Source organism: Crinia signifera, chromosome 1 (assembly GCF_055691185.1).
Source record: "Crinia signifera chromosome 1, ASM5569118v1, whole genome shotgun sequence".
Lineage (NCBI taxonomy): Eukaryota > Metazoa > Chordata > Amphibia > Anura > Myobatrachidae > Crinia > Crinia signifera.
The window spans coordinates 455306349-455323396 of NC_139217.1; the positions used below are offsets into that span (position 1 = coordinate 455306349).

Below are 17048 nucleotides of genomic sequence, written 5' to 3' on the forward strand. Positions count from 1 at the left end.
AAATCGCCATAAGCTGCTATACAAATGAACCCTTATCATCGGAATAAGGACCTATTGATAAATAGCTGAGTCAGAATATTAACCAGTAAAAGGCGTGAAAAACCTGCAGCTGCTTCTGTGTCAAGTGTCAGCAGGCCCGGTGTCTGGTCTCTCCGCCGGTCTGGCTATTGTGCTGTGGTTCTCCTGTCTCCTGTGCATCTGATGGAGGCCGTGTTCCTCGCACGCAGGCGTGCTGCCGATACAAAGTGGCAGTAGCAACTTCTGATGTCATCAAGCGCTTGTCTAGTCCAGGCCAGACATTCGTCCTGCCTGCCGCTTTCCCATATTATTGCCTTGCTTTTGGTGATCCTTTTGGCTTATGTGCTTTTCGCTTTGTACAAATTCTAGCTTATCGTTCCACCCTCTGTAACCCGTCACCGCTACGTCACTCTGTGCAAGCAGAATGTCACACCCTGGAGGCACAGCAGAGGGCCGTGTCCTGCGGCCTACCAGCAACAAAAACCTGATGCCCTTGCTAGGTTCACTGGTGACCGGGGGCTGACGCCTCTGATTTACCAATGAATCACATTATTGTTATCACTCATTGGGCCTTATTCACTCTTTCTGACAAATTCCTTCTTAGATGGACAAAACCATGTGCACTGCAGGTGGGGCAGATGTAACATGTGCAGAGAGAATTAGATTTGGGCGGGGTTTTACTTCAAAGTGAGATCTATATTGCAGTGTAAAAATAAAGCAGCCAGTATTTACCCTGCACAGAAACAAAATAACTCACCCAAATCTAATTCTCTCTGCACAAGTAACATCTGCCCCACCTGCAGTGCACATGGTTTTGTCCATCTAAGAAGGAATTTGTCAGAAAGAGTGAACTCGAATAAGGCCCATTATGTTGGATAAATGGTGCTCTAGCCAATCAGTGCCTAACTGCCATATGTGTGAAAATGACAGTTAGCTGCTAATTGGCTGGAGAAACATTTAACATTTGCGACGAGTGATAAGAATATCACTTAAATGTTCCCCTATATGATGAAATTAGGGTGGGATTGGTGGGATCCCAGGATTTTGGCCTAAAATCACTGGAATGCCTGGAAGAAGTTACGCATGCGCTGTTCATGCTTCGTAGCGCTGAGCACCTTCAGTAGATGACTCAGATGCGGACTGGCTTCCCCTGCCATTGGCTGAGCACGGAGTGGGCTGACGGATGGAAGGAGGATGGAGTACAGCCACTGAATCCGACTGCTGCCGGCCAGCGCCACTACTTACTCAATGCTGGGATCCCGGGGATTGAGCGAATGCTGGGATTGGCGATACTCGTTGTGAATGTGGATTGCTGTATTGCAGTTCTTGATCTCTCTGCCAGTAGATTTCTCGGTACTTGTGTAGTTTCACGGTGCCCGATATATCAGATGTGATATCGGCCGATATATCAGATGCAATATCGGCCGATATATCGGTGCGATCCGAAGCGATTTTTGACCTGTTCATAACCCCAGTATCCACACCGCATGGAGTTGATTGTATATAGTGTGGCGAGCGCAGAAATCCGCGTCCGCTCGCCACACTATATAAAATCAACTCCATGCGTAGTGGATACTGGGGTTATGAACAGGGCAAAATCGCTTCGGATTGCATCAATATATTTGCCAATATCACATCCGATATATCGGCTGATATCGCATCCGATATATTGGGCATCGTGAAACTACACAACTAACGATTTCTTTATCTGTCCTTGTTAGGGATGTGCACCGGCCACTTTTCAGGTTTTGGGTTTTGGGTTCTGATTACCTTGAGGTTTTGGGTTCTAATGGGTTTTAACAAAACACCTCCTAAGTGTTTTGTGTTTGGATTTTTGGGGTTTTGGGTTCTGATTTTTTGTTAAAAAAGCATAAAAACAGCTAAAATCGCAGAATTTGGGTGTTTATTTTTTGCTCCTACGCTATATTAACCTCAATAACATTCATTTCCACTCATTTCCAGTCTATTCTGAACAGCTCACACCTCACAATATTGTTTGTAGGGCAAAAGGTTGCACCGAGGTAGCTGGATAACTATGATAAGCCACACAAGTGTGCGGCACAAACACTAGACTGATATGGCACACTTAGCATCCCCTCTAGGCTGATACTGCACACCTAGAATTACTCCTGGACTGATATGGCACAGGTAGCATCACCCCTGGACTGATACGGCACATTTAGCATCACCCCTGGACTGATATGGCACACTTAGCATCCCCCCTAGTCTGATACGGCACACCTAGCATCACCCCTGGACTGATATGGCACAGGTAGCATCACCCCTGGACTGATACGGCACACCTAGCATCACCCCTGGACTGATATGGCACACTTAGCATCCCCCCTAGTCTGATACGGCACACCTAGCATCACCCCTGGACTGATATGGCACACTTAGCATCACCCCTGGACTGATACGGCACATTTAGCATCACCCCTGGACTGATATGGCACACTTAGCATCACCCCTGGACTGATATGGCACACTTGACAGCACCCCATGAATTGGCAGACTTGGCTTACCCCAGGAATTATACGGCACAGATGGTGGCACTCCTGACCTGGTACAGCACACATGGAATTATACGGCACAGATGGCAGCACCCCTGGACTGATATGGCACACATGGCGGCAGGCATGGAATTATACGGCAGACAAATTCCTGCAATAAAAATAAAAATTTGTTTTCTTTTAATTATAAAAAAGAGCAGCACACCTTACTTAGCAACACCCCATGAATTATACAGCACTCTTGGCTCACCCCTGGACTACAGCGCATTTAACAGCCCTTGCAGTAAAAAAAACAAACCTTATTTTTATTTTTATTAAAAAAAAGGGCAGCTCCCCTGGTCTGATATGGGACATACGGGGCACCCCTGGAATTATACGGCACACATGCGGGCACCCCAGGACTGATACAGGACACATGGGGGCACCCATGGAATTATATGGCACACATGCGGGCACCCCTGGACTGATACAGGACACAAGGGGGCACCCATAGAATTATACGGCACACATGCGGGCACCCCTGGACTGATACAGCACACATGTGGGCAACCCTGGACAAATACAGCACACATGTGGGCACCCCTGGATGGATACAGTACACATGCGGGCACCCCTGGACTGATACATCACAAATGTGGGCACCCCTGGACAAATACAGCACACATGTGGGCACCCCTGGATGGATACAGTACACATGCGGGCACCCCTGGACTGATACATCACAAATGTGGGCACCCCTGGACAAATACAGCACACATGTGGGCACCCCTGGATGGATACAGTACAAATGTGGGCACCCCTGGACAAATACAGCACACATGTGGGCACCCCTGGATGGATACAGTACAAATGTGGGCACCCTGGACTGATGCAGCACACATGCGGGCACCCTGGACTGATGCAGCACACATGCGGGCACCCTGGACTTTTTTTTTTTTTGCTGAATTAAAATAATGTAGCCCCCTCTGTAGCACTAGCAGCAGCCCCCTATGCATAAATCATCCCCCCCAGCATGTCATCCCCCCCACTCCGCTCAGCAGACAGCACGGACACATCCGTGCTGTCTGAAATCACCAGCCTGTTTGAAAATGGCGCCGACCGCCGGGAACTATATATCCCCAGGTCTCGCGAGAATCCGACAGCGGGAAGATGACGTTCGGCCTCGTTTTGAACACAGAAAAATGGCGGCGACCATCGATCTCCCTGGATCCGGCCTCGGATCAGGGATCCGAACCCGCTCATCTCTAGTCCTTGTCCAATCAGAGCAGTTACTTATATGTTGCTGCTGAGTTCTAGATCCCCCATTTGGCCAGTGGTGCTATGGGAATAAAATAATAGAGTGAGAAAATCTGTAATTCCATTGGAGCACTCATGGTCCACAATTATAGAAAGAATTTCAAAATCACCGAATGTCAGCTGCCCGCCCTGACATTCACGGCGCTGCAAATCTAAGTCACCAGAGAGGGACTTAGATTTGCAAGTGCTACTGAAATCATTCGATGGTCAGTGACCATTGAATGATTTCGGGTCCACAGGCGAGGCTGCGAATGGATGTTTATGTTTAGGCACAGATGGCGAAAACTTTTCGATGGTTCGGGAATTACGTATGGATGTGCATGGCGAGTAGCCAGGGTTGCCTATCCTCCTGGAATGGCCGGGAGGCTCACAAAAATCGGGTCCCCCCTGGAAAGCTGAGCAACCCTCCGGAGTCACCCCCTGAATCTCCCTGGCCGCAGCGGTAAATTACAGCTTTTCGGTTCGGAGGGGGCAGAGCTAATGATGCAAGTTGCATCATTTAGCCCCGCCCCCTCCCTGAAGACCCGCAAAATTGCGGGATTCGCAGTACTAGGGGGCTGGGCTTGATGACTTCTACATCAGGCCCCGCTCCCCAAAGTGCTGCTGACAGTCTCTTCTTTGGGCTTCTCCTGGAGAGGAGACTATTAAATGAGGCAACCCTGCGATTAGCCTTCTCTGTCTGTGCGGCGGCTTTCTCCTTGCTGTCCACTACGAATTCTCACATTAGCAATCCATGCGGAATTAGCCCATGCTAAGCAGAGGAGTGAGTGACGGGGACTCCCATCTGGCCCTCCCCCCAACTGTGGGTACAAAGATTGTGACTGTCATGTGAAAAATTGGGATAGTTGGGAGGTATGATTAATAGCTCAACTAGTGTACCTAATAAATCCTTAAATACTACATTTCCTGGTAAAGGCAGGGCTGCCAAGAGAAATCCTGGGCCCCGGTACAACAACTTCCCAGGGCCCCCATGGGGGAAGGGGGGGGGGGTGAAACAGCAGTGCTATTTTTGTAGGAAAATAGGTTCAGGAACTGTGGGCGGGGGCAGAAAGTGGGCGGAGGAGATGTGGGAGGAGCTACAAAAGGGGCGGGGCATTACATTAAAAAAAGGAGAGAGAAAAAAAAGAAAAACATAATTCCTCACTCTGTCACACTTATTATACATATGCCCCACACTGTAACCCTTATTATACATATGCCCCACACTGTAACGCTTATTATACATATGCCCCACACTGTAACGCTTATTATACATATGCCCCACACTGTAACGCTTATTATACATATGCCCCACACTGTAACGCTTATTATACATATGCCACTCACAGAGATGCCCGTTATACATTTGCCACTCAGAGATGCCCGTCATACATATGCCCCACACCGTCAAGCCCATTATACATATGCCCCACACCGTGATGCCCATTATACATATGCCCCACACCGTGATGCCCATTATACATATGCCCCACACCGTGATGTCCATTATACATATGCCCATTATACATATGCCCCACACCGTGATGCCCATTATACATATGCCACACACCGTGATGTCCATTATACATATGCCCCACACCGTGATGCCCATTATACATATGCCACTCACAGAGATGCCCGTTATACATATGCCACTCACAGAGATACCCGTCATACATATGCCCCACACCGTCAAGCCCATTATACATATGCCCCACACCGTGATGCCCATTATACATATGCCCCACACCGTGATGCCCATTATACATATGCCCCACACCGTGATGTCCATTATACATATGCCCATTATACATATGCCCCACACCGTGATGCCCATTATACATATGCCACACACCGTGATGTCCATTATACATATGCCCCACACCGTGATGCCCATTATACATATGCCCCACACCGTGATGCCCATTATACATATGCCCCACACCGTGATGTCCATTATACATATTCCCCACACCGTGATGCCCATTATACATATGCCACACACCGTGATGTCCATTATACATATTCCACACACAGAGATGTCCATTATACATATGCCCCACACCGTGATGCCCATTATACATATGTCCCACACCATGATGCCCATTATACATATGCCACACACCGTGATGTCCATTATACATATGCCCCACACCGTGATGCCCATTATACATATGCCCCACACCGTGATGCCCATTATACATATGCCCCACACCGTGATGCCCATTATACATATGCCCCACACCGTGATGCCCATTATACATATGCCCCACACCGTGATGCCCATTATACATATGCCCCACACCGTGATGCCCATTATACATATGCCCCACACCGTGATGTCCATTATACATATGCCCCACACCGTGATTTCCATTATACATATGCCCCACACCGTGATGCCCATTATACATATGCCACACACCGTGATGTCCATTATACATATGCCTCACACCGTGATGCCCATTATACATATGCCCCACACCGTGATGCCCATTATACATATGCCCCACACCGTGATGCTCATTATACATATGCCCCACACCATGATGCCCATTATACATATGCCCCACACCGTGATGCCCATTATACATATCCCCACACCGTGATGCCCATTATACATATGCCCCGCTCCGTAACAGTTATTATACATATGCCACATAGAGATGCCCATTATACATATGCCACAGAGATGTGTGTATATATATATATGTATATATATTATATAATATATATATATAGATTATATATATATATATATAGATTATATATATATATATATATATAATCTATATATATATAATCTATATATATATATATATATATATATATATATATAGATTATATATATAATATATATATATATTTATATTTATATATATATATATATATATATATATATATATACAAATACATCATAGAAATTAAGCCAGGCAGAGGAGAGGAGACAAGTGTACTTACTACTTGTTTTTAGACTGGGTGCACAGGGTGTTTTCTGTGTCAGTGTGTCAGACTCAGCACTTGTTCAGTGAGCTCAGCCTCTGAGCTCCTCCGGCTCCACACTGCACCTTCCCCTTCCTGTTGTTGTCAGACTCTCTCCCACAAGCAGGCTGCAGCATCCGGTCCCAGCTGCTGCAGTCTGCAGATCCAGGCAGGAGACCTGCGAGATGATGACATCATCTCGCGAGAGTCTCTCTGCACGGAAGCTCCGCAGCGGTGGAATGCCGCTGCCTGCACAACACACTACACACAGTGCAGTGTGTGATAGTAAGAAGCCCCCCGCTCACCGCGGCCTCTCCTTTGATGTACCGCCGCCCACGCTCCAAGTCCCGACTCCCGCTACAAGGAACCCGCACCTCTTGGAGATTAAAAAAAAAAAAAAAAGTTTTTTATGTGTTCTCGGGCCCCGGGCCCCCTGATAGGCCCGGGCCCAGGTAAAATGTACCCTCCCCCCCCCCCTCTCGGCGGCCATGGGTAAAGGATATTAGCCATCAATGATTGTGTGGGTGTTCTTCCCTTAATCTTTCAAAGGTACTTGTTTCCTAGCACGTCGCCCATCACATACCATACTTAGTGGTGTGCGATGCGTGCGGTGCGATGCGATATTCATGTTAAATTAACAGGAGTGCTTGTACAATGAAATATCGCATAGCATTGCTTGCCAGCAAATGGCATGCGATACAATGCGATTTTTAATTGTACAAGCACCCTGATGGGTGCTTACAATGGTAAATGCACTCCCATTGTCAACGCCACCCCCACTATCAATGCCAAACCGAAGCGTGGCGAGCGCAGCGAGCCCGCGAGGGGCGGCGTGGAGTCGCCGCCCCTCGTCGGCGTGGAGTCGATTTTAGATAGTGTGGCGAGCCACAGAGCCCGAAGCGTGGCGAGCGCAGCGTGCCCCGCGAGGGGATGCGTAATGCATGTGAAGTAATCTGTGTCCCCTCGCGGGGCTCGCTACGCTCGCCGCACTTCGGGCTCGGTGGCTTGCTGCGCTCACCACACTATCTAAAATCAATTCCACGCCGACGTGGATAGTGGGGGTATGAAAAGGTCGGAGGACACGTACCGCCGTGCCTCGCGGGCTCGCTGCGCTCACCAAGCTTTGGGTTGGCGTTGATATTGGGGGTGGCGTTTCCAATGGGGGTGCATTTAACATTGAACGCATCAGGGTGCTTGTACAATTAAAAATCGGATTGCATCGCATGCCGCTATATTGCATGCGATGCGATTGTATATGATGTAATACGATCAAAATCGTGGGCGCCGTGCTAGGAAACAAGTACCCTTTTAAATAAAGCTGAAATCTCTATGTTATGGCGCTACAGTACAGTACATCTATAAAGTATCTCATAATATAAAGCGCTGGTCTTGTCATGAAGTTGAATCCAGCAGTCTCTGTCCGCGTCTCTTGGCTGCGCATACCGTACTGTAGCACAGAGTGCCAGCTTGGCAGGACTAAGACTGCGGAATAAATATCAGCGAATCAGCATCCATTAAGTATTGAGCTTACTCTGCTGGTCACTGCATACACTCTGTGTCCTGCAGTCACTTGATTGATGAGATGATCCTCAGCTACAATACTTCTCAAACACTGGCCAAATTGACGAGGGATTTAGATTCCTCCAAGTGTTTTTTTTCCCCCTAAGTAACTGAAAAGGAATTTAGGGGGTTATTCTAGCAGTGGCGGGGGGCACGAGGGGCATAGCCCATGGGAACGCCCAGCGTTTCATGGGTGCTCCCATGAAAACGCTGGCTATTCCCATGGTAATCGCTCGGTGACGCGGGATCACCGGATCAGCTGCCTGTCTGCTTCCAGCACATGGTGGTCGGAGATCAGAGACACCACAGAGGTCTCCCTGCGCTACGAGCTGATGTTGCCTCACAGATGAAAAGTCCTTCGATGGTTACTTACTCGGAATTTACATATTTGTAAAGTAATACTGGTCACACATCTCCATAGAGTACTGTCTGTGCTGGGGGATATATATTAAGGTCCATACACACTGGGTGACTATGCTCAGCGTGTATGGACAGCGATGACCGTTATCATCGTTGGGGGAAAGCCGCTTAGTGCATACACACTGATCGGCTTTCCCCCTGCCCGGCGCCGTCAGGGGGGAGAGGACATTCAAACGGGCCTGGTTGAATGTCCGCCTCCCCCAGCCACCGAATCCCCTATGTACCTTTTATTTATAAACACTAGGACGAAGACGGGGTGGGCAGCTGACATTCTGAGACGTCCACCGCCCGTCCTTGGCAGGCATCGGCCTGCCCGCGTTCCCAGGAGAATGGCCAGCATTTTTACGGGGATGCCTATAAAATGCTGGGCGTTCCCCTGGTACGGCCCTGTATCCGCCCTTCATCACTCCCCGCAGCGAACGGCCCGGTGCGTGTGTAACTCGCCGAAGCCATTCGCTGCCGGGGTTTGCACATGCACAGAAATGCGGGGCTGGTGCCGAATTCCGATCGCTACGAGTGATCCTGAATTGGCCCCAATAATTTTAACGCGAAGAAAGAAACTTGGGAGTTAAGCTGGCCATACACCTACAGATTGATTGGCCAATCTGGCTGGTTGAAACAAAAACCTGGTAATGGATGAGAGCAATGACAGTTGACCATTTGCTTCAAAATGCTGGAAAACTGCCAAACTGTCACTCAGGTACTACCAGGTTTTCGTTCCAACCAGCCAGGTCAGACAATCAATCTGTAGGTGTATGGCCAGCTTTACATTCAACAAAAAAATATGTTTTTCTCCTAATTTTATTTAAAAAAATATATATATTTTAATAAACAGCCCATCAGGAGAATACAATCTGGCATAGTGCTTCCTCTAAGTATACGGCACATTCGTCATATCCCCCCAAAACACTCCAATTTGTTTTCATTCACTTTCTGCCAGCAATGACATTGTACCCGCGGACACTGAGAACATCAGACTAATGTGATAACACTGCCACGCTCGTGCTACAGTACATGTGAGTCAGCGTCACTAATGATTACAGCTACGAAGTGAGACAATCGGCTGGATCTATTCCCAGATAATGCGTTCCGTCTTGCACGGCGTGTCGCAGTGATGGAGATTAGAACAATTGAAATATCTAATCTATTAAGGGTTCTGCCACTACAACAGGAATGTTAACACACTCCTGTATGTACTTATTGGCAGGTTCCTCATCATTGATCCTTGTAACAGAGCCCTTTGCTACGGAGCGGACAGGCTCTGGAATTCTGCAGGAACTGCTCTGGAGCACAGGACTGTAACGGACACAAAGGGTAATTACCAGCTGAAGGCAGCGCTATAATCGTGCTTGTGCGTCAGCGGCAAATCCAACGTGTTTTCTGATTTGCTCGCCAAAATGATTAACGGGTGCACTTTGTGAAGAATAACAGGAGCGACTGGGTGTCCTTCAGTTCTGCGGACTGACCCAGTGATGCACATCATTATGTGCTCGATCCGCTGGAGCCAAGGACTGACAAAATAGGCAGTGTTCCCCAACTGATGGTGGCACTGCCAGGTGAAAATGCCGATCCTGGGTGGTCAATCCTGACAGAATACCAGGATTTAACCCTAAAATTCCCGGGATTTGAATCCCAGGTTTGGAGTTTTCAATCCCAGGATTTGGGGATTAGACTGCACATGTGCAGCAGTCTAATGCTGGGCAGTGTCTGTGCACCTGCTCAGACGCTGCCCGGCTGCTCCTGTCTCCGGCTGTGTGTGATGTGGTCATAGGTCAAGCTGCACCACCACTCAGCCACTCCCGGCTGTACTGCCACCCTGCTCATTCCCGCCCGGCATCCGGCCACACCAAGTGAGTAAATGTGTGGGGCGTTCGGTTTTGTAGGGCGGGCATTTTTCTTATGAGGGAGGCCAATCCCGGGAGTCCCGAGATTGAGCATTTTTCAATCCAAGATCCTGGGATTGGCCCCCTAGGCGCAGTGATAACAGCTGCAGCTGTGGAAGGAAAAAACAGTGGGCAGGCAACCGACATGCAAATGCCAGAATACACAACATCGGGTTGGGATAATTTGGTCTACAGCATGATGGTCGACAGTCATTAGGTCGACACCATTAGGATGGGAAAAGGTCGACATGGGAAAAGGTCGAAAGGTCATTAGTTCGACAATGTTTAGGTCGACAGTCAAAAGATTGACATGGGGTTTTTCACTGTTTTTTTTTACCTGAATGTCAGCACAGTTGACATGGACACAGTTTAAAGTGCACCGCATCCCCTCGTATCACTTGCTGCCCTCAGCACAATATTTTATTCTCCCAGCACGCCCTAGTGGATGGTAGGGCATGAAATACCGCCTGTCGGCACATGCTGGCTCAAAAAAACAGTGAAAATCCCCATGTCGACCTTTTGACTGTCGACCTAGACAATGTCGAACTAATGACCTGTCAAACTAACGACCTGTCGAACTAATGACATTTCGACCTAGAACCATGTCGACCTTTTCCTATGTCGACCTTTCCCATGTCGACCTAATGGTGTCGACCTAATGACTGTCGACCATCATGCTGTAGACCAAATGACCGCATCCCTCAGCATCCACGGGTAGAACGCGTTAGCATCAGGCCGCAGCCATGTGGACATGCCGCGATGGAGGCATCTGACTAAGAAGCTGAACCATTGTCAGTCTGTGGGTCTGCAGACAGCTAGGGACGCCAGATTGGCTTGTCTGTGAATCACTCTCCTTAATTCTGTTTTTACTTGGAGAGTGATCACGTGGATATAGATAAAGTACCAACCAGTCAGCTTCTATCTACAATGTTAAAAGCGGTACTCTTTACCTAGAAGGGCGCCAGCGATTGAAATCACGGTCGTCGGGGGTAAAAATCGCGGGCATCGCGGGTAAATCGGGATGCCCGCGATGACCGCGATTTTTCCATAGGGAACAATGTTAAAAAGGCTGATTGACCGCGATTTTACTGTTAAATGGCTCAATGGACCCGATTTGGCCATAGGAATCAATGTTAAATGGGCCACAGAGCCCATTAACCCTTAAATGTCCCCCCCAATTTTTAACGCCACCCCACGATCCACGTGAACCCGAAGCGTGGCGAGCGCAGCAAGCCCGCGAGGGGCGGCGGTACGCGTCCTCCGTCCTTTTCATGCCCTACTATACACTAGGGCGTAGAGTGAGAATATAATAGTGTGGCGAGCGCAGCGAGCCACCGAGCCCGAAGCGTGGCGAGCGCAGCGAGCCCCGCGAGGGGACGCGGATACCTTCACAGGTAGACGCGTCCCCTCGCGGGCTTCACAGGTGTCGGCGTCGCCACGGACACCTGTGAAGCCCGCGAGGGGACGCGTATAACTGTGAAGGTATCCGCGTCCCCTCGCGGGGCTCGCTGCGCTCGCCACGCTTCGGGCTCGGTGGCTCGCTGCGCTCGCCACACTATTATATTCTCACTCCACGCCCTAGTGGATAGTAGGGCATGAAAAGGTCGGAAGACGCGTACCGCCGCCCATTGCGGGCTCGCTGCGCTCGCCACGCTTCGGGTTCACGTGGATCGTGGGGTGGCGTTAAAAATTGGGGGGGACATTTAAGGGTTAATGGGCTCTGTGGCCCATTTAACATTGATTCCTATGGCCAAATCGGGTCCATTGAGCCATTTAACAGTAAAATCGGGTCCATCGCGCCTTTTAACATTGATTCCTATGGGAAATCGGGAGCATCGTGTCGTGGGCATCGCGGGTACATTTATGGCCGGCCGCGACGCGACCGACACGATTTCCATGTTTAACATGGGTTTCAATGGGAAATCGCAGTCATCGCGTCGGTCGCGTCGCGGGCACACATAAATGTACCCGCGATGCCCGCGACGGGCGCCGTTCTAGGTAAAGAGTACCTTAAAAGCTATTTTGAAAAACGAGTTAAGAGCTGATTGTTTGGTAGTTTATCTCTCTCCACTTTATCACTGCCCAGGAACTAGTACATCTGCCCCCTAGTGGGTGCTATAATAAAGGTAAGCAACATATTATCACTGAGCATAGCAATCCATAGTCAGCTGTCAGTCAGGGCATGTCTGACTTGTTCCACACCAATCAGTAATGGCTGGGTGGGGACACATAGCCGCACTTCATTTTGTAATTCCTAGAGGTGACTGTAATTACAAATCAGCAAGTCCAGTGCAAGATTGGGCCAGGAGCGGTTGTGGACCCCCACGAGAGAGAATGGCCCCTGTAAGTCGGGGTCCAAACTGTCAGGCATTTAACAGTTGGGATTCTGATGTCGTTGTAATGACCGCCGGGACCCGACTGTCTGAGGTCTTCTGCCACCTACAGCTCAGAGAGCGGGAAGTTGGCATGCTCTTCGAGTCACATTTGGCAGGCATACAGGTGCAAGCCTTGTATATGTAGTCATGCCTTCATTCATCTGCTGTGTCTGAGTATATAACAAGAGCTCTCTGCCAGATAAATGTAGCAATAACCAGCTCCCTTTACCCCATGGGGGATGAAATCACAGAGGGAACAAGGGTCACTGATAGTAGGGAAGGTCAGGCACCAGATCTGCATTTGTACTTTGCTCTGGTTTCGGATTCTACTGTATGTTTTCTCCATCTCGTGCAATGATATTTGGTTATCACCTTATTATCACATGGTATACTACTTAATGTAGACAGCAAGTCTGATTAATAGACTGAAACCTTTGTCTGCGGTTAGTATATAGAACTGCCCTACTTTCCGGTCAGTGGCGTAGCTAAGTTTTGGGCGCCCCCCTGCCAAGCACCCCTACCCCGCCGCCCATGCAAACCCCCCCTCAATCCCCCACAGCCTTACCTATCGCGCTGGTCCCGGCGGCTCCATTGTTCTGCTGAGGACCACCAGAAAATAGCCGCCCCCATACCGCAGACAGTTTCAGAGAACTGTGTGCTAAATGGGGGCAGCCATTTTGTGGTGGTCCTCAGCAGAAGAACGGAGCCGCCGGGACCAGCAAGATAGGTAAGTCTGCGGGGGATTGGGGGGGGGGGGTTAACTATAGCACCGCAGCCCCCCGCGCCCCCACATGCACAGTGCCCCCCCGCGGTGCTATAGTTACGCCGCTGTTTCCGGTCCTTGTTATTGCTTCATACTTACTAGATTATTAATGGGGCCCTTTCCCTTCTAGACTTAACAGCAGGGTTGCCTACTTTTAAAGTCTCCTCTCTGGGAGAAGCTTCGGAGAGGAGACTGTCAGCAGCACTTCGGGGGCGGGGCCTGATAAAGACGTCATCAAGTCCCACCCCCCAGTACTCCAAATCCCGCAATTTGTGGGTCTTAGAAGAGGGGGCGGGGCTAAATGATTCAATTTGCATCTTTACCCCCCCCCCCCCCAAAGTCAAGAATCGCAGGAAATGAATGGTACCGCAGGGGAGATTGCGGGGGGCGGGATCCAGGAGGGTTGCCCACCTTTTCGGGGGGAGTGGGGGGGGACCCGATTTTCTGGAGCCTCCTGGCCATTCCAAGAGGGTAGGCAACCCTATTTAACAGGTTCTTTGAGAGACCGGAGTAGCATAAAGTATTGAAGCCTTTGGGTGGGATAAGATGTCCGCTCGTGTTGTCTGGGACTTTTTTGTCGTCCCACCTCCATAGTTAGGCATTTTCACCCAATTAGGGCATTGGAATGCAGAGGGCTCCCTTACTTATTATGCCATAAAACAAGGATAGGCACACCCCCCCAAAAAAAGACAAAAGGTCACTAAAACCTTTGTGTACTAAGTGCCTGATTCAGCCCTGATCGATAGTCTAGGCTGCGTATGTTCGCAAACTAGTGAACAGGTAAACGCCACCCGACACTACGCCGAACGTCCCCTCGCATGTGACCGCACAGGTGAAAATCGTTCGTTGGTCGATTACCATCAAATGATTTTTCACCTGTTCACTAATAAGTCAGTGTAAGCCAGGGATGGCCAAACCAGTCCTCGAGATCTACCAATGGTCCACATTTTCCACATCACCTAGCTGCTGCACAGCTGCAGTCAGTACTAACTGTCACATTTCCCATATCCCCTAGCTGGTGCACAGCTGTAGTCAGTACTAACTGTTACATTTTCAAACCTGCTGCATTAATTCCTACTATAGATCCACAGGTTGCCTGGAAAACATGCACCGTTGGTAGATCTTGAGGACAGGTTTGGCCACCCCTGGTGTAAGCTATCTTATATTATGGCCGCCGAATTCGGGATGGCCACTGACTTTGTGTGACGTTCGCTGTCCGCCCCAAGCAGGTATAGCCCCATCTGCAGGGGTATACCCAGCATTTTTATTATTTATTATTTAATTTATTAACAGTTTATTATGTAGCACACACATATTCCGCAGCGCTGTAAGTCCCTGCCCCAATGGAGCTTACAATCTATATTCCCTACCACATGTACAAGCACACAGACATTCTAGGGTTATTTTTTGTTGGGAGCCAATTAGCCTACCAGAATATTTTTGGATTGTGGGAGGAACCTGGAGTACCTGGAGGAAACCCACGCAAGAATGGGGAGAATATACACACAGTTCCCATGGTCACAGGCCCTGGTGGCAATCAAATCCATGACCTCAGCAACTGCGAGGCAGTATTGCTGGGTGTTCTCCTGCCCGCCCTCTTCCACCCCATCCTGGAGCTAAGGGCCCAGCAAGTGTGAAACTCACCGAAGCCACTCACTCCTGGATTTTGTGCATGCGCAAACCTTGATCATCAAGGACTGGGATTAATTTGGGCCGTTATGAATTAATTCCAAAAATATAATTTTTTCTTTATCCATACTATTCCGAAAAAAGTCCTGATGTTGTGCCTTGGCAATTTTTAAATCTTGTTTGGTGTGCCGGATTTGAAAAAGGTTGAAAATCACTGACATAGAGGGGGAAATTTATTAGGATGAGAGATTCAGAAAGTGAGAGATTTGGTAAGAAATCTCCATTTTTTTTTTAAAGCGGCAATCATTTACAACCGGTTTGGTTTTGCAGTGTAAATGATTGCCGCTTAAAAAAAAAAAACCTGGAGATTTCTTCCCAAATCTCTCACTTTCTGACTCTCTCATCCTATTACATTTCACCCAGAGTATGCATCTGAATTTTCTCTTTTTTATCTGTAGAACTCCAGCACACATAAAACACGGGTGTGGTATGCCGGTCCGACAGTGGGGATTCCGATGGTCAGGCATTTACTGCGGAATCCTGACTGTCAGTTCATCCAGCATCCTAAAACACTAGCCACAGGCTATATAATATTGGTGCCATCCAAGTATTTAGGAAGGGGACACTGTCCACATTACACTTCTGAACGTTAGAGAGTAGAAGGAATTTCCATGCATTGCCATAAAAAAAACTTCACATACACAAAATTGGCGCGTAATAATCTCTATCACAATTATTTAAGCCATTAAAGCAAATTGACCGGTATTTTAAAATAAAATATTTAAAGGTTTCACTGGGCCTCATCGTAAAACAGATAGGATCTACACAATGTTGTTCCGATGTAATCTCCCGGCCCCTCTGCTGTGCTCTGGAAAAGCAGAGAGGAGTCATGGTGGAACAGGGGGCCTAAATTTGCGGGGGAGGAAGTGCAGGGACGAGGGATGTGGAGTTAGTATCTCATAGGGACCATATTGTCCTTCACCACTGTGGTTCCATCTCTATTCAGTTGGTAGGAGAGTAGTAGGCTGCTTCTGGAAGTACGTTGGGAAGAGCAGTTCCAACCCAGTCACCGTGTAGTGTGTACCAGTTTTAGTGCCAGTAGAGTTGTCTTATGTAGAAAACGGCGCTCTGATCTAGAAATACAGTTATACATTGCCTTTGATTGACATGTTTTCCATGATGTTTCAGGGTTATCTGTCAGAAGGACTGGTGACTAAGTGGTATCGATCTCCCCGTCTTCTCCTCTCTCCTAATAACTATACCAAGGCCATTGACATGTGGGCTGCCGGCTGCATACTTGCAGAGATGCTGACGGGACGGATGCTCTTTGCAGGTGCGTTAGTTTACCTATGCTTATTACTGTATATGTAACCACTTTGTGACTTGTCTGTCTGGCTTGCTGTGAAGACTGTTCTCACAAGGCTTATAAGGAGGTATCTTAAGGTGCCCATACACTAGGGCTATTTCATGGCGATTTGGTCACTTTACATCCGTCTGTGGTAATAAAAAAGTGTCCAAATCGCATGCTTTTTACACCGGTCCTATGAACATACCATTGGAGCCTGAGGCTGTGTTTGAAAAATTACAGGAGCTGATTGGCTGGTACTTTATCTCTAGCCAACTGTCATAT

The 17048-nt window shown here is 48.6% G+C and overlaps 1 protein-coding gene across 2 annotated transcripts in view; it reads left to right on the plus strand.

The window, feature by feature from the left end:
- The window catches only part of MAPK4 (mitogen-activated protein kinase 4), a 116931-nt gene that overhangs the window by 85769 nt on the left and 14114 nt on the right, over window positions 1-17048 (plus strand). For both annotated transcript variants that reach the window (XM_083155168.1, XM_083155162.1), the window contains one exon: window positions 16607-16751. In XM_083155168.1, the coding sequence (XP_083011294.1) occupies window positions 16607-16751 (145 nt within the window). The remainder of the gene's footprint in view (window positions 1-16606; window positions 16752-17048) is intronic.